Source organism: Hordeum vulgare, chromosome 7H (assembly GCF_904849725.1).
Source record: "Hordeum vulgare subsp. vulgare chromosome 7H, MorexV3_pseudomolecules_assembly, whole genome shotgun sequence".
Lineage (NCBI taxonomy): Eukaryota > Viridiplantae > Streptophyta > Magnoliopsida > Poales > Poaceae > Hordeum > Hordeum vulgare.
Genome location: NC_058524.1, coordinates 49,540,265 through 49,558,251, shown reverse-complemented (window position 1 = coordinate 49,558,251; position 17,987 = coordinate 49,540,265). Strand labels below are relative to the sequence as shown.

At 47.5% G+C, this 17,987-nt stretch overlaps 1 protein-coding gene across 1 annotated transcript; it reads left to right on the top strand.

Moving 5' to 3' along the window:
• Positions 1–14,526: 14,526 nt before the first annotated feature.
• On the top strand, positions 14,527–17,357 carry LOC123410058. Its single transcript, XM_045102941.1, has 3 exons — positions 14,527–15,068; positions 15,357–15,675; positions 16,977–17,357. Exons 1-3 carry the CDS (start codon positions 14,565–14,567, stop codon positions 17,009–17,011), a joined length of 858 nt encoding a protein of 285 aa, XP_044958876.1. The 5' UTR covers positions 14,527–14,564; the 3' UTR covers positions 17,012–17,357.
• The last annotated feature ends 630 nt before the right edge of the window (positions 17,358–17,987 follow it).

Sequence of the window (17,987 nt, the reverse complement as noted above, 5' to 3'; positions counted from 1 at the left end):
ATGAAGATGCACTCACCCCTCTCTCGTTGCTGGTCTCTCCATAGGAAGATCTGAATACGCGTAGGAAATTTTTTGAATTTATGCTACGTTACCCAACAGTGGCATCCGAGCCAGGTTTTCTATACGTAGATTCTATGCACGAGTAGAACACAAAAGGTTGTGGGCGATGATTTGTCAATTGCTTGCCACTACTAGTCTTATTATTTTCCGGCGGTATTGTGGGATGAAGCGGCCCGGACCGACCATACACGTACGCTTACGTGAGACTGGTTCCACCGACAGACATGCACACCGTGCATAAAGGTGGCTAGCGGGTGTCTGTCTCTCCCACTCTAGTCAGATTGGATTTGATGAAAAGGGTCCTTACGAAGGGTAAATGGTTTTGGCATATCATCGTTGTGGCTGTCACGTAGGTAAGAAGGCGTTCTTGCTAGAAACCCAAATCAGCCACGTAAAACTTGCAACAACAATTAGAGGACGTCTAACTTGTTTTTGCAGGGTTTGACATGTGATGTGATATGGCCAAAGTTGTGATGTTGCATGTATGATGTATGAGATTATCATGTTATTGTAATAGGTTTCACGACTTGCATGTCGATGAGTATGACAACGGCAGGAGCCATATAGGAGTTGTCTTAATTTATTGTATGAGATGCAACACCATGTGCTTACTACTTTTACTCCATTGCTAACGGTTAGCTATAGTAGTAGTGATAGTAGTAGTTGGCGTGATGACTTCACGGAGACACGATGATGGATATCATGATGATGGAGATCATGGTGTCACGCTGGTGACGATGATGATCATGCGATGCCTGAAGATGGAGATCGAAAGAGCAAAGATGATAATGGCCATATCATGTCACTATATGATTGCATTGTGATGTTTATCATCTTTATCATCTTATTGCTTAGAACGAAGGTAGCATAATAAGATGATCCCTCTTAAAATTTCAAGAATGTTCCCCTAAGTGTGCACCGTTGCGAAGGATCGTTGTCTCGAAGCACCATGTGATGATCGGGTGTGATAGATTCTAACGTTCGCATACAACGGGTGTAAGCCAGATTTACACACGTGAAACACCTGGGTTGACTCGACGAGCTTAGCATGTACAGACATGACCTCGAATACAAGAGACCGAAAGGTTGAACATGAGTCGTATGGTTGAATACGATCAGCATGAAGTTGCTCACCATGGTGACTAGTCCGTCTCACGTGGTGATCGGACACGGGTTAGTCAACATGGATCTTGTATCACTTAGATGACTAGAGGGATGTCGATTTAAGTGGGAGTTCATACTTAATTTTATTAAATGAATTTAATTGTCATGAACTTAGTCTAAAAGTTGTCTTTATAAATATTGTAGATGGCCAACATCAACCTCAATTTCAACGCATTCCTAGAGGAAAACAAGCTGAAAGATGATGGTAGCAACTATGCGGACTGGGTTCGCAACTTGAAGCTCATCCTTGAAGCAGCTAAAAAGGCTTATGTCCTTGATGCATCGCTAGGTGAACCTCCCGCTCCCGCAGCAGCCCAGGACATTCTGAACGTCTGGCAAACACGGAGTGATCACTACTCTCTGGTTAGGTGTGGCATGCTATACAGTTTAGAAACGGGGCTCCAAAGGCGTTTTGAGCAAGACGGTGCATATGAGATGTTCCAAGAGCTGAAGCTAGTTTTTCAAGCTCATGCCCGTGTCGAGAGATATGAAGTCTCCGACAAGTTCTTTAGCTATAAGATGGAGGAGAACAGTTCTGTCAGTGAGCACATACTCAAAATGTCTGGGTTACACGGTCGTCTGACTTCACTTGGAGTCGAACTTCCGGATGATGCTATAATTGAAAGAATCCTCCAGTCTCTCCCACCTAGCTACAAAGGTTTTGTGCTGAACTACAACATGCAAGGGATGGAGAAGACCATTCCCGAGTTGTACTTGATGCTCAAGTCTGCAGAAGTAGAAATCAAGAAAGAGCATCAAGTGTTGATGGTCAACAAGACCACTAGTTTCAAGAAGGGCAAGGGTAAGAAGAACTTCAAGAAAGACGGCAAAGCCGTTGCCGCGCCCAGTAAGCCAGATGCCGGGAAGAAGAAAAAAAATGGACCCAAGCCTGAGACTGAGTGCTTCTATTGCAAGGGAAAGGGTCACTGGAAGCGAAGCTGCCCCAAATACTTAGCGGACAAGAAGGCCGGCAACGTTAAAGGTATATGTGATATACATGTTATTGATGTGTACCTTACCAGCGCTCGTAGTAGCTCCTGGGAATTTGATACCGGTGTTGTTGCTCACATTTGCAACTCAAAGCAGGAACTGCGGAATAAGCGGAGACTGGCCAAGGACGAGGTGACGATGCGCGTCGGGAATGACTCCAAGGTCGATGTGATCGTCGTCGGCATGCTACCTCTACATCTACCGTCGGGATTAGTTTTAAGCCTTAATAATTGTTATTTAGTACCAGCTTTGAGCATGAATATTGTATCAGGGTCTTGCTTAATGCGAGACGGCTACTCATTTAAGTCAGAGAATAATGGTTGTTCTATTTATATGAGTGATATGTTTTATGGTCATGCTCCGCTGGTGAATGGTTTATTCTTGATGAATCTTGACCGTGATGTTACGCATATTCATAGTGTGAGTACCAAAAGATGTAAAGTTGATAATGATAGTCCCACATACTTGTGGCACTGCCGCCTTGGTCATATCGGCGTTAAGCGCATGAAGAAGCTCCATACTGATGGACTATTAGAGTCTCTTGACTTTGAATCATTTGACACATGCGAACCGTGCCTCATGGGAAAGATGACTAAGACTCCATTCTCAGGAATAATGGAGAGAGCAACCGACTTATTGGAAATAATACATACTGATGTGTGTGCTCCAATGAACGTTGAAGCTCGCGGTGGCTATCATTATGTTCTCACTCTCACCGATGATTTGAGTAGGTATGGGTATATCTACTTGATGAAGCACAAATCAGAGACGTTTGAAAAGTTCATGGAATTTCAGAGTGAAGTTGAGAATCAACGTGACAGAAAAATTAAATGTCTACGATCTGATCATGGAGGAGAATATTTGAGTCACGAGTTTGGCACACACCTAAGGAAGTGTGGAATCGTTTCACAACTAACGCTGCCTGGCACACCACAACGCAACGGAGTGTCTGAATGTCGTAATCACACTTTATTAGATATGGTACGATCTATGATGTCTCTTACCGACTTACCGCTATCATTTTGGGGATACGCATTAGAAACTGCAGCATTCACTTTAAATAGGGCACCGTCTAAATCCGTTGAGACGACACAGTATGAACTATGGTTTGGCAAGAAACCTAAGTTGTCGTTTCTTAAAGTTTGGGGCTGCGACGCTTATGTGAAGAAACTTCAACCAGAAAAGCTCGAACCCAAAGCGGAGAAATGCGTATTCATAGGATACCCTAAGGAAACTCTTGGGTATACCTTCTATCTTAGATCCGAAGGTAAAACCTTTGTTGCCAAGAACGGATCCTTTCTAGAGAAAGAGTTTCTCTCGAAAGAAGTAAGTGGGAGGAAGGTAGAACTTGATGAGGTAATCACACCCCCTCTCGAACAGGATAGTAGCGCAGCGCGGGAAGTTGTTCCTGTGGCACCTACACCAACTGAAGAGGAAGTTAATGATAATGATCATGAAGCTTCGGATCAAGTTACTACTGAGCCGCGAAGGTCCACAAGGGTACGCTCCGCACTAGAGTGGTACGGCAACCCTGTGATGGAAATCATGTTGTTGGACAACGGTGAACCTTCGAACTATGAATAAGCAATGGCGGGCCCGGATTCCAACAAATGGCTTGAAGCTATGAAATCCAAGATAGGATCCATGTATGAGAACAAAGTATGGACTTTGATGGACTTGCCCGATGACCGGCGAGCCATAGAAAATAAATGGATCTTCAAGAAGAAGACTGATGCAAACGGTAATGTAACCGTTTATAAAGCTCGACTTGTCGCAAAGGGTTTTCGACAAATTCAAGGAATTGACTACGAAGAGAATTTCTCTCCCATAGCGAAGCTGAAATCAGTCTGAATCATGTTAGCAATTGTTGCATTTTATGATTATGAAAATTGGCAAATGGACGTCAAAACAACGTTCCTTAACGGGAACCTTAAGGAAGAGTTGTATATGATGCAACCAGAAGGTTCTGTCGACCCTAAGGGTGCTAAAAAAGTGTGCAAGCTCCAACGCTCCATCTATGGGCTAGTGCAAGCATCTCGGAGTTGGAACATTCGCTTTAATGAGGTGATTAAAGCATTTGGGTTCATACAGGCTTACGAAGAAGCCTGTCTGTACAAGAAAGTGAGTGGGACCTCTGTAGCTTTCCTCATACTCTATGTGGATGACATATTATTGATGGGGAATAATATAGAGATGTTGGAGAGCATAAAGGCCTATTTGAACAAGAGTTTTTCAATGGACATTGGAGAAGCTGCATACATATTAGGCATCAAAATCTGTAGAGATAGATCGAGACGCCTCATAGGTCTTTCCAAAGTACATACCTTGACAAGATATTGAAGAAGTTCAATATGGAAAACTCAAAGAAAGGGTTCTTGCCAGTTTTGCAAGGTATGAGATTGAGTAAGACTCAATCGCCGACCACGGCAGCAAATAGAGAGAAGAGGAGTTCTGTCCCCTACGCTTCAGTCGTAGGCTCTCTTATGTATGCCATGCTGTGTACCAGACCTGATATAAACCTTGCCATAAGTTTGGTAGGGAGGTACCAAAGTGATCCCGGTATGGAACACTGGACAGCGGTCAAGAATATCCTTAAGTACCTTAAAAGGACTAAGGAAATGTTTCTCGTTTATGGAGGTGACGAAGAGCTCGTCGTAAAGGGTTACGTCGATGCTAGCTTCGACACAGATCCGGATGACTCTAAGTCACAGACCGGATATGTATATGTTTTGAATGGTGGGGCAGTGAGCTGGTGCAGCAGCAAGCAAGAAGTCGTGGCAGCATCTACATGTGAAGCGGAGTACATAACTGCTTCAGAAGCGGCTCATGAAGGAATTTGGATGAAGGAGCTCATCACCGACCTTGGAGTGGTTCCAAGCGCGTCGGGTCCAATGACCCTCTTCTGTGATAACACTGGGGCCATTGCCATAACCAAGGAGCCCAGGTTTCATCGGAAGACGAGGCACATCAAACACCGCTACAACTCCATCCAGTACCATGTCCATAGTGGAGTAATAGAGATTTATAAAGTACACACGGATCTGAATGTCGCAGACCCGTTGACTAAACCTCTTCCACGAGCAAAACATGATCAACACCATAATGCTATGGGTGTTTGATACATCACAATGTAACTAGATTATTGACTCTAGTGCAAGTGGGAGACTGTTGGAAATATGCCCTAGAGGCAATAATAAAATGGTTATTATCATATTTCCTTGTTCATGATAATCGTCTATTGTTCATGCTATAATTGTATTAACAGGAAACAGTAATATATGTGTGAATAAATAGATCACAATGTGTCCCTAGCAAGCCTCTAGTTGGCTAGCTCGTTAGTCAATAGATGATCATGGTTTCCTGGTCATGGGCATTAGATGTCATTGATGACGGGATCACATCATTGGGAGAATGATGTGATGGACAAGACCCAATCCTAAGCGTAGCACTAGATCGTATTGTTCGTATGCTAAAACTTTTCTAATGTCAAGTGTATTTTCCTTCGACCTTGAGATTGTGCAACTCCCGGATACCGTAGGAGTGCTTTGGGTGTATCAAACGTCATAACGTAACTGGGTGACTATAAAGGTGCACTACGGGTACCTCTGAAAGTGTCTGTTGGGTTGGTACGAATCGAGATCAGGATTTGTCACTCCGTGTGACGGAGAGGTATCTCTGGGCCCACTCGGTAGAACATCATCATGAGCTCAATGTGACTAAAGGAGTTAGTCACACGATGACGTGCTATGGAACGAGTAAAGAGACTTACCGGTAACGAGATTGAACAAGGTATAGGTATACCGACGATCGAATCTCGGGCAAGTTCTATACCGATAGACAAAGGGAATTGTATACGGGATTGATTGAATCCTTGACATCGTGGTTCATCCGATGAGATCATCGTGGAGCAAGTGGGAGCCACCATGGGTATCCAGACCCCGCTGATGGTTATTGGCCAGAGAGGTGTCTCGGTCATGTCTACCTGTCTCCCGAACCCCTAGGGTCTACACACTTAAGGTTCGATGACGCTAGGGTTATAGGGAATTGTTATACGAGGTTATCGAAATTTGTTTGGAGTCCCGGATGAGATCCCGGATGTCACGAGGAGCTCCGGAATGGTCTGGAGGTAAAGATTGATATATAGGACGGATGGTTTCGGACACCGGAAGTGTTTCGGGCATTACCGGTAACGTACCGGGACCACCGGGACCACCGGAGGTGGCCCCGGGGGTCCACCGGAAGGGGGCAACGACCCCGGGAGGCTAGATGGGACAAGTGCGGGAGGGAACCAGCCCCTAGGTGGGCTGGTGCGCCCCCCACTCAGCCCATGGCGCAAGAAGAAGGGAGAGGGGGGAACCCTAGCGCAGGTGGGCCTAAGGCCCACCAGAAGGGTGCGCCACCCGTCCTCCCCCCCCCCCTTGGCCGCCGCATCTCCCCCCATCTAGGGTTGTCGCCCCTCCCAGGAGAGGGGAACCCTCAAGGGGGCGCAGCCCCTCCCTCCCCCTATATATAGTGAGCACTTTTGGGCTTTTGGAGACACAGTTTTCCCTCTCCCTCGGCGCAACCCTGCTCTTCTTTCTCCTCCTGTGTGCCGGTGCTTGGCGAAGCCGTGCCAGGAGACCTCGTCTCTCCATCGACACCACGCCGTCGTGCTACTGGAGATCTTCCCCAACCTCTCACTCCTCCTTGCTGGATCAAGGCGCGGGAGACGTCACCGGGCTGCACGTGTGTTGAACGCGGAGGTGCCGTAGTTCGGCACTAGATCGGAATCACACCGCGATCTGAATCGTCGCGAGTACGACTCCATCAACCGCGTTCTAGCAACGCTTCCTCTTATCAATCTTCAAAGGTATGAAGATGCACTCACCCCTCTCTCGTTGCTGGTCTCTCCATAGGAAGATCTGAATACGCGTAGGAATTTTTTTGAATTTATGCTACGTTACCCAACACCTATTCCTCGTGTCAAGATGAAGTATGATTTGCTTGTTGGGGAGATACACATCCCCATTGAGGTGACCTAGTGACTGTTCGAAATTCTAAGTTCTCTTTTGCGATTCAAAAAGTTTTGTTGAGGGGATTTAATCAACCCCATTGACGGGTTTTTTTCGATGACCATGAGATGGATGAATCGAGGAGTCACGAACCTCTGTTCCAAGCTTTCACTTTAGGTTGCTTAGAAGAAAAATGATAGATTTAGTTTAGTTTTCCCTGTTTTCTGTTTTAGCGTCCGGTAGAAAAGTACCCCGAAAATAAAAGTTCTCCGAACGTCCTGAAAATCAAGTATGATTTTTTCTGGAATTTTTGAAAGATACTGAGACGAAGAGCTTGTGTGGGGGCTGTACCAGTGGGCCACAAGCCCTGACAGCGCGGGCACCCCCTGGCCGCGCCACCCAGGCTTGTGGGGCCCACAGGCACCCCCTCCACTCATTCTTGCTCTCATCTGGTTCTCCTACCTCCAGAAAAAATTGTTTCGCAGCTCAAACCCGTGTTCTTGCTCCTCTTGCTGGGATTTTCGATCTCTTTGCTCAATTCACCATTTTCTGAACTGTTTTGGGGAAATTACTTCTTGGTAAGTGACTCCTCCATTGGTCCAATTAATTTTTGCTCTAGTGCCTTATACTCCGCGTATTTTTGTTGCCTTGGTGACCATGTTCTTGAGCTTTGCATGCTAATTCTAGCTGGTCCCAAGTAGTTTTGATGCGTAATATGGCCTCTAGGCACTTGTGGGATTAGTTGCTATGAGTTTAGTTGAGCCTTGTTCACTTTTCCTTTGGGTCACTGAAAATTTTAGAAAGGAAGATGTTCAGGAGAAACTTTAATGGTGGTTCCTCAAGCAAGAGAGGTCCCCGTCTTGCGATTCGGGAGCCTGATCCTTACCGACCAAGGGATGCGCAGGTACAACCATGTGAATGGCCTTTTGATGACTTTATGATTGAGGCATGTTTCAAAGACGAGTTTGATACACTTGTTCGCAACGTCGGACTCGAAGAATTCATCCCCGATAAATATGAACAATATGTTACTCTCACTGCCTCTTTTGTTCGTAGATTCAAATTTTCAGCTGGTCGTGAGCCATCGGTACTGTTTGATATCTATAATAAATCTTATACCATGGATTTAGAGGATTTCAATCGAATTTGCAAAATACCTATTTGGGGTAGCCTCAATGATCCTCCTAAATCTTCGGTTAGAGATTTTTTCTCTGGTATTACGGTTGGAGAAAGTAGAGACATTACGCAAGCTACCATGGGGAGTATTCATTTTCCTACCTTGCATTACTTTGCCCTCTTCATAGGCAGATGCATTAATGGCAAGATTGAGCATTGTCACCTCTGCGCACCCGACCTTAGTATCCTTAAGAGCGCAGTGACGGGTGACAAAAGCTTCAACATGGGAGCTATTATAGCAAGGAGGCTGAGTAAGAATGCTATTGAAGGGGATTTCTTTGGTGGGATCTATGCCACTCGCATAGCAAATTTTCTTGGAGTACCCATCCGCGAAGGAGATCCCCCGCTCCATACAGCTTTCCTTGACCGCGTCACTTTGACACGCTACCAGTTCCTTGAGAGGGATGATGAATCCCTCCTATACCGTTTGATATTTAACCGGCAACGTGTTTTCCATATTACCCTTCCTGCTCCTGCCTTCTTTGGCTTTCAGGTAAAACGGAGATATTACATAACCATAGGAGAGGCAGAGGAGTATGAGAGGGAGACAAAGGTTGCTCGTCTCCGTGAGGCAGCTATTCAGGCAGTGGCTACAACGCTCCCGTATAACCCCCATTATGATTTTGGGTTTCGCCAGGACCATCATTGGGAGTAGACCAACTTAGGCCAAAAGCCTAAGCTTGGGGGAGTACGTGTTCTCACCGACTTTACATTCTTGCTTATGCTTTCACTTTGTTAGTCGGTGTTCACACTTTGCCACTGTATCATCCATGCTAGTTTATTTTCTTTTTCTAGTTTTCTTTTCGTGTGTCTGTCTAGTTTGAGAAAACCCAAAAAGATTTTCCTTTCTTCTTTTGCTTGTTGGGAGCTTTCCCGTGTAAATAGTTTTCTTTTTCTTTGGGTCAAGGTAGAAGATATTGGTTACAATGTTTAGTGGCTCTTGCATGCATACCTGTTTAGCTTTCAAAGAGCCATATTACTTTGTCTTCTCCTTTGTGTTTTCCTGCAGATTCCAGCGTAGTCCAATGCACGAGCACTCTTATTATTGTTCACATCATTCGGTCGTGCAAGTGAAAGGCAATAATGATGATATATGATGAAGTGACTGAGCCTGGAGAAGCTGGTATGGACTCGATCTATTTTGTTTTTGTAAATATGACTAGCTCACTGTTCCTAGTTCAGCTTTATTGTGAGAGAAACATGTTTGCAATGACAACTTAGAGATCATAGTTGCTTATGCCATGCTTACTTAGCTAGGAGCTTATAATGGTTTGACTTGGATGCCAATATGAATGTTGAGATGACTATGTTGTAGTATGATAGGATGGTATCCTCCTTTGAATGTTTCAAGTGGCTTGACTTGGCGCATGTTCACGCATGTAGTTGAAACAAAATCAACATAGCCTCTATGATGTTCATGTTCATGTTCATGGTGATTTATGTCCTACTCATGCTTGCACTCAATGTTAGTTAATCTCAATGCATTTTGATGACTGTTGTCGCTCTCTAGTTGGTCGCTTCCCAGTCTTTTGCTAGCCTTCACTTGTACTAAGCGGGAATACTGCTTGTGCATCCACCTCCATAAACCCAAAGTTGTTCCATATGAGTCCACCATACCTACCTATGTGTGGTATCTACCTGCCATTCCAAGTAAATTTGCATGTGCCATTCTCTAAATCTTCAAGAAATAATCTGTTTTGCATGCCCGAACCGCTCATGTGGTGACAGGGGGCTATTGGTATCTTCCATGCTAGGCGTGTTATCCTCGATATGTGTTTATTCACTATCATTCACGAGAAAGGGGCCGGTAATTGGAATTCCCAGTTCCATGCTCAAATCGAAAAGATAATTGCAAACAAAACTCCCCTAGGATTGATGTTGGTATGGACGGTACCCGAGGATTCGGCTAGCCGTGTAGTGTGATTGATTGGTGGTGAGGGAGTCAAAACTTTACTTTTCTGTTTGGGAACCGCCTATAGCATGTGTAGCGTGGAAGATGTTCAGGACTCCTAGTCATTGCGTTGACAATGAAAGCATGCCACCCAAAATTATTATCTCTGTTTTCAAAGCTTGAGCTCTGGCACCTGTGCAAATCAATGCTTCCCTCTGCGAAGGGCCTGTCTATTTATGTTCCTGTTGAGTCATCCTCCTCTTACAAAAGCACCAATTAGAGAGCACCTCTGTCATTTTTATGCTTTGCTTTTAACTGTGTTGAGTATGACTGTGACTGGATCTTCTTTGCCCTGAATTACAATGTTTAGTCAGCCCTTGGTATTTGAAGGTGCTCTGCATTTATGTTTTGCGGTCTCAGAAAGAGCTAGCGAGATACCATCTATTCATACTGCTTCATGTTGTTTTGATTGAAGTGTTGACATTTGAGGCTTATTATTATTTGCTCGCTAGTTGATTATGCCATTGATATGAGTTTACCGTGAGACCTAGATGTCATTTGCTTAGGTGGTTTGCTTGTGATCTTGCTGAAACTCTGGATATGAGTTAGACATAGTTGCAACAACAAGATCAAACAGAGTTCGTCAAAGTTTTTCTTTTGTCTCTTTCAGTTTGTCAACTGAATTGCTTGAGGACAAGCAAGGCTTTAAGCTTGGGGGAGTTGATACGTCTCCGTCGTATCTACTTTTCCAAACTCTTTTGCCCTTGTTTTGGACTCTAATTTGCATGATTTGAATGGAACTAACCCGGACTAACGCTGTTTTCAGCAGAATTGCCATGGTGTTGTTTTTGTGCAGAAATAAAAGTTCTCGGAATGTCCTAAAAATTTACGGAGAATTTTTCTGGAATAAAAGAAAAATACTTGCGCAAAGATCCACCGGAGGGGGCGTGCCAGTGGGCCACAAGCCCTTGGGCCGCGGCCACCCCCTAGGCCACGCCGTGAGGGCTTCTGGGGCCCACGTGGCACCACCGCCCCAAACTCGGCTCTATATCTTCCGTCTCGCCCGGGAAAAAATCAGAGAGAAGGTTTCATCGCGTTTTACGATACGGAGGCGCCGCCACCTCCTGTTCTTCATCTGGAGGGCAGATCTGGAGTCCGTTCTGGGCTCTAGAGAGGGGAAATCATCGCCATCGTCATCATCAACCTTCCTCCATCGACAATTCCATGATGCTCTTCATCGTTCGTGAGTAATCTCATCGTAGACTTGCTGGACGGTGATTAGTTGGATGAGATCTATCATGTAATCGAGTTAGTTTTGACGGGGATTGGTCCCTAGTATCCACTATGTTCTAGATTGATGTTGCTACTACTTGGCTATGCTTAATGCTTGTCACTAGGGCCCGAGTGCCATGATTTCAGATGTGAACCTATTATGTTGTCGCCAATATATGTGTGTTTTAGATCCTATCTTGCAAGTTGTAGTCACCTACTATGTGTTATGACCCGGCAACCCCGGAGTGACAATAGCCGGAACCACTCTCGGAGATGAGCATAGTATGAGGAGTTCATGTATTCACCAAGTGTTAATGCGTTGGTCCGGTTCTTTATTAAAAGGAGAACCTTAATATTGCGTAGTTTCCATTAGGACCCCGCTGCCACGGGAGCGATGGACAATAGATGTCATGCAAGTTCTTTTCCCTAAGCACGTATGACTACATACGGAATACATGCCTACATTAGGTTGACGAACGGGAGCTAGTTACTTATCTCTCCGTGTTATAGCTGTTACATGATGAATCACATCCGTCATACTCATCCATCACCGATCCACTGCCTACGAGTCTTTTACTACTGGTCCTTGCTACGTTACTTTGTCCAGGCTTGTCCCTTGCTACAAAAGGGATTGGGCCACTTTGCTGCTACTATTGTTGCTACTGCTGTTACTCTGCTGCTGCTGCTACTTCTGTTCCTTGCTACTTCGTTGTTACTTGTTGCAAGATCCTTTTCCGACACCGTTGTCGGGAAAGAATAGTTACTCGTCCACGTGCAACTTACTGGCGCCATTGATACAACAGTTAGGAATAGTCTGCCGTCAACAGATCTGTTTCTGACACTGTTGCCATCATACTACTTTGCTACTGATACTTTGCTTGCAGACACTAATCTTTCAGGTGTGGTTGAATCTCACAAACTCAGCTGCTAATACTTGAGAATATTCTTTCGCTTCCCCTTGAGGTGAATCAACAAATTTGGGTTGAATACTCTATCCTCGAAAACTGTTGCTATCCCCTACACTTGTGGGTTATCACCCCGCTCTTCCCCCGCGCCACCTCCCCGTTGTCTTCTTCCCGGCTTCGCCAGCGCGTGAGCATCCCGGTGCACCAAGCGCGGTGGCACTCGGAGCACCGCGTCACACTCCCTTGCCCCCGACGTCATGCTGCCTCACGGCTGGCACCTGGATCCGGAGAGGATCCCGGTGCCGGCCATGTCGCGGTCGACACGGGTGCATCTGGAGGAGGTAACGAAGCGGCGGCGTCTAATGACGATGGAGCAGCGGCGAGACCCCACATACGCGACCGACTCCCCTAACTGGGAGGTCTGGTTCGCGGTGGAGCACGAGGAGCAGCGCCGCCGTGACGTGCACCAAGTGCAGCCAGGAGGCCCTCCGCCGCCGCCGCCTGTCGTCAGCGACGAGGACCAAGAGGCTGAGGCCGCCTACCAGGCGGCGCTCGCTGGTGTCCTCCGCGACAGCGAGGAAGAAGCTCGGCACGCCGCGGAAGAGGAGGAGGCATACCATCGGCAGCTCGCGGAGGCCATGGCAATGTCGACCGCCGGCGACTGCGTTGTGCCACCTCCACCGGAGCCCGAGCCCGAGCCCGCGCTGCCACGGCAGGTCTACGAGTGGACCGGCGTCGTCCAGGAGTTCGTCAGCGCGCGCCCATCTGGCAGGGCGCGACCCCGCTGCAGGAGCGGACCTACCTCGAGCACTGGAGGTCGGTGCACGTGCATGCGGAGTGCGCCGAAGGTCTGTGACTTATGGAGCTGGAGAAGGAGGAGGAGGAGGAGCAACGGGAGGCAGAGGAGGAGGAGCGTGCTCGCGCTGCTGCGCTGCCACCGCCACCACCACAGCCTGCGCCGACGGAGCAGACGACGGAGGCGCACGCAGATGCTCTGCGGAACTCGCCGTTTCCCTGGGTCGGCCCTGCGCCAACGCTGGTCGACCTCACAGGCCCCGACGACGACAACGACGACGCGTAGGGCTGCATGGGCACAATTTTAGTTTTCTTTATTTAATGTAATGCGGACGCAATGCGTGGACTATCGCCGGCCTTCGTGGCCGGCTTTTAATGTTTAATTATTTTTAATGATTTTTTTCTCGCCGGTAAAAAATGAGTCCGATCACAGCGTTGAGCGCAAGAACCGACCCATTTGCGGAAGCGGACGTTCGTGTCCGCCTGACCGACCCAAACGGACAAAAAACAGACGAAATCGCTGTCCATTTGGGTCGGCCCATTGGAGTTGCCCTAAGGAATTCTTTCATGATATTTAGGGTCCTGACTACAAATTGGAAGGACTTCGTTGTCATTTTTGTTCTACTTCTGTCACAAACAGTGCAACACAACACCTTACAATCGGCATTGCTTTGCAATGACAACAAAGCAGGTGACTCGCAGGAAGCCACTCGCGAGAAAGGAGCAAGAGCTCACATGCCATGACAGTTCTGCTGGATCTGATGGTGGCTCGCCTCCTCGCCGCTGCCTCGCTTCGCCAGTGCCCCTCCGCCGTGCGCCGCGCCGGTGGCCCGGGGCATCCAGCCAAGGAAAGGGAGCAATGCCGCCCGCCGTCCCTGGCTCCGCGCGGGCGTGCCGTGGAGAGTCTCGCCGGGGAAGGCAAGGGGCGGCGCTGCCGGCCGCCGGCCGTTCCGCGGCTCCGCGGCGTCGTGCCGGGGAAGCGTGGAGGGAGAGGCTCGCCGGGCCGACCGAGCCGCCGCCGCCGCCGCGCGTGGGCCTGTGCGGGGCAAACAGAGTGAAGACCACGCCCGAGAGTGCGGGCCGGGCGGATAAAACGGCCCTCAAGCCCGCCTTGTGCCCAAAGCCCGGCACGGCGACTGTGTCAGGTATAACCTTTAAATACCCCCGGCTTGGCGCGCGAGCGTAACCGCCTCAACCAACAGCCTTCTCCTCCCCCTCCCGTCGCCGGAGCTCCAAGAAACCAAGGCCCCAGGCGCCCTCCACCGCGCAGCGCCCACCCCCACCCCCACCCCCTCCGCTCTCCGGCGCCCGCGGCGACCGATGGACCGGTTCGTCGACATGCAGCACGTGCGGCTGCGGAACCGCGTGCTCGACAAGTACTACCTCTGCGCGGATGACGACGGGGAGGGCGTCTCCATCAGCCAGCACCGCAACTCGCTCAACGCGGCGTGGAGGGTGCACATCTACCACGGCGCCGACGGCCCGCATCTGCTCCTCCACAGCGCCGCCTACGGCCGCTACCTCTCCGCCACGGGCACGCCCGCACCGCCCTTCCACCACGGCTTCCGCGCCAAGCAGCGCGACTACGACCAGCCGGTGGTGCCGTCCATCATGTGGCTGGCCGTCAGGGCTGGGCTGGGCGGCGGCATCCTGCTCGAGAACGGCGGCGTCCGCTACCTCCGCGCCAACGGCAAGTACCTCCGCTGGAACACCGGCGTCACCGTCGAGAACAGAGACATCGAGAAGGTCAGCGCCATGATGCGCTGGACCGTCGAGCCCATCCTCCTCAGAGAGCGCCCGCCTCGCATTCCAGGCCCGATTCGGGTGAGTTCGCCATGACCCGCTTCTTGGTATCTCTCGAATTGCTTCCTATCCATTGAGCGAATTGGGTTCTTGGGTGTCGTTAATTGGGTTCAGGGATTGCGACTTGTGTTGGTTTCATTTTCTCGAGAACAATTTCCGGTTCCGCTGTTGCCAAATTTGACGCTTCTTGGCTTCTTGCGCCGTCGAGATTCCTGATCGCGTCTGTGTGTTCGATCAGAAAATTCAGAGTAGTACCCTGTTACTTTGGTCTCCTGAATGTAACCATGGTTCTTCGTGACTCAACTGCAGACTCGCCTCCCCGATGACCTCTCCGTGACCGTGTTCCGTCGCCAGCCGGGGGCGTGGCAGGTGATTCGGTTCGTGCAAGCGAACCCCGATGGATGGTTCCCCGAGGCCCACCAAGACTGGTCCGCCTTTCATTTCAGGGGGAGGTCCTTGTACCACCTGAGGGACGAGCTGGCCAGGCAGGTCAAACAGCAGCCCGACGGCATCGCCATGTGCGTCCGAGCAGGCCGCTACGGGAGGCCCACCCCACTTGTTGTCAACCTGCCCCGCGGTGGCTGGGGCGACACCCTCCAGATCATCGTCGTCGTCTCCGGGACCCCTGGTGAGAGCCTCTCTCCGTGTCACAACTTCCTAATGATCTCCTAGTGAACCGGTAGACTTGATTGAATCTGTTTTGCACAATGTACAGGTTTTGTTGGGCTGCATGGCCATGATAATTTTGTTGGGCTGTTAATCTTCTTGTGTTTGAAAGATAGTTTACTGAGACTGCTATGGTAAAAAAGTTCACTGAAATTGTTTGTCTGAGAAAAAGTTAACTGAAACTGTTAGGAGTTGCGAATTGTCTGCAACCGGTGTTGTCCTGTCGACTTTTTTGGTTAATGGAAAGTAACATTTTACACTCACCTTGATATGGATTGGAAAGCGTTGGTTCCATACTACAGTCCTTGATTCAGATAATTCAGTTTTCTATTTGGTGCTATTTGCCGTCAGTAAATTTTGTGGGTTCAAAGCTAGTAAAATATGGAACTTAAATAGAGGAATGAGTTGATTAATCCTATTTCAGCCTTAGCGGAGAAGATTGTGATATCCGTTTGATTTAGCCTATTTTACTTGCGTTGAATAACCTGTGAAAGTAATTCAGATTCCTACAATACTAAATTAAATCTAGTTTCTGCACATGAGCTATATTGTTTCCAGGTTTTATACATGAGCTGTATTATTGGTCTTGTTAATTTTTTTGAGAACTCTGAGATTTAGATTGTTGATCTGCTTCCTACTGATCTTGTTTTACGAGAAATGAACTGGTGGTCTTCAATATGTTTTGGCACTGTTTACTGCATGAACATGATATCTGGAGTCTTACTTTAGTGGAATGCTAGTCTGACCGTGCTTGGAAAAAGGATGTAATGATAGTTTTTGACTTGGGACTTGTCTGAAACTGTTTTAATCCTGTAGAAAAGTGAAAGTAGTTTGATGGAGATAGTAGGTGTCGATTCCATGTGGATATAATGATAGTGTATGCCTGGTAAAAAAAAATGGATGAACTCAGGAGCTGGCAGGAACTACTGGTTCCACATTTCTTTTCTTGATTCAGATAATTGAGTTCATCCATTTTGTAACATTTAGCCGCCAGTAGAAATAACAGAGCCTAAAAAGTCAAATCAAGTTCAGTCATCCCATTTCATCTTTCAGAGAAGATACTAAGTTTCTAACATGTGAACAAAATTCAGGCTGTATCCTACAATAGATAGTACATAAAGGCTTAGTTCCTTGCACATTATATAGTTTCATGTTTTGTCTTCTTGATCATGTCAATATATTGTTTTTTGACGGTGATGTCAATATATTCTTAATTGATTATTGATCTGCCGCCTAACTGCCTTGTTATTTTTGCCAATTCAGCCTATGAAGGGCTACGATACCCGAATGTCGGCTGAGCGTAGAGAAGGATCAGAGCCGGAGTCTTGACAATTCACCTCTTCAGAAGTTTCGCCGCCTCGGACACAACAACGGCATAACTGAACGCCTGCTTTAGCATATAGATAGTTATAGGTTGAGAAAACTCATCAGCTCTTGTGTTTCTTCTGCTAGCTAAACTCTGTGATGCTGGTTCTAGTAGTAGTTGCAGTGTCACTCTTGTGACATTTATCTCTGTGATGTGGTTGCTACTGCTTGCTGGATGAAGCATTTCACTGTGGGGTTCTTGCAGTGAATCGGTGATCCTGCATTCCTTTTGGATGATGGCTTTGCATAAATGGAAAATGCAGTGGTTGTTGCCAGTAATGATTTGATGATCCTGTTTTCTGTTAGGCTATGCATGTAGTTGTTCTTGATCTTGTTTTTCATTGCGACATCTTGATCTTGTTTTTTTACTGTACGGATTCTTGCAATGAGTCAATGACCCTGCAACATATTTAGATGGTGCGTTTTGCATAAATGGAAAATGCAGTGGTTCTTGCAATGTGTTGATGATCTTGTATTTCTTTTAGACTATGCATTTGTTATAGATGAAAAATTTGCTGGGTTCTTGTTGTGAGCTGGTGATCGTGTTTATAGTTGTGCTGTTGTGAGTGTTGGCCAATGATCAGGAAAGGAACAAAGTTTCAGGTTTCTGAACGTTACGTTGTTTTCAGGTAAGCTGCCTCCTTTTCTTTTGTTGTCTTATTTTAGCAATATGAGATTATTGATCTGCGGAAAGGGTTGCAGTACCTGAGACATGGTGCCTAACTGCCTCCATGTTCGTGCTTAATTCATCCAATGGGGGTCCCAGCTGCATGCATTTCTCTTAGATGAAGCACCTGATATCATTATCAACTCTAGTTTGGTGGTTCTTGCTTGTGAGTTGAGTGTTGAAGCCGTAGATCAACTAGGCATAGATAGATCCGGTGTTACCATTGTACTCACCTAATCCCG

Bases quoted from the DNA above. Each gene is read 5' to 3' on its own strand.
- LOC123410058 (XM_045102941.1), top strand. From the start codon at position 14,565: ATGGACCGGTTCGTCGACATGCAGCACGTGCGGCTGCGGAACCGCGTG. The intron at 15,069-15,356 runs GTGAGTTCGCCA...ACTCAACTGCAG, and splicing joins GCATTCCAGGCCCGATTCGG to ACTCGCCTCCCCGATGACCT. The intron at 15,676-16,976 runs GTGAGAGCCTCT...TTGCCAATTCAG, and splicing joins CGTCGTCTCCGGGACCCCTG to CCTATGAAGGGCTACGATAC.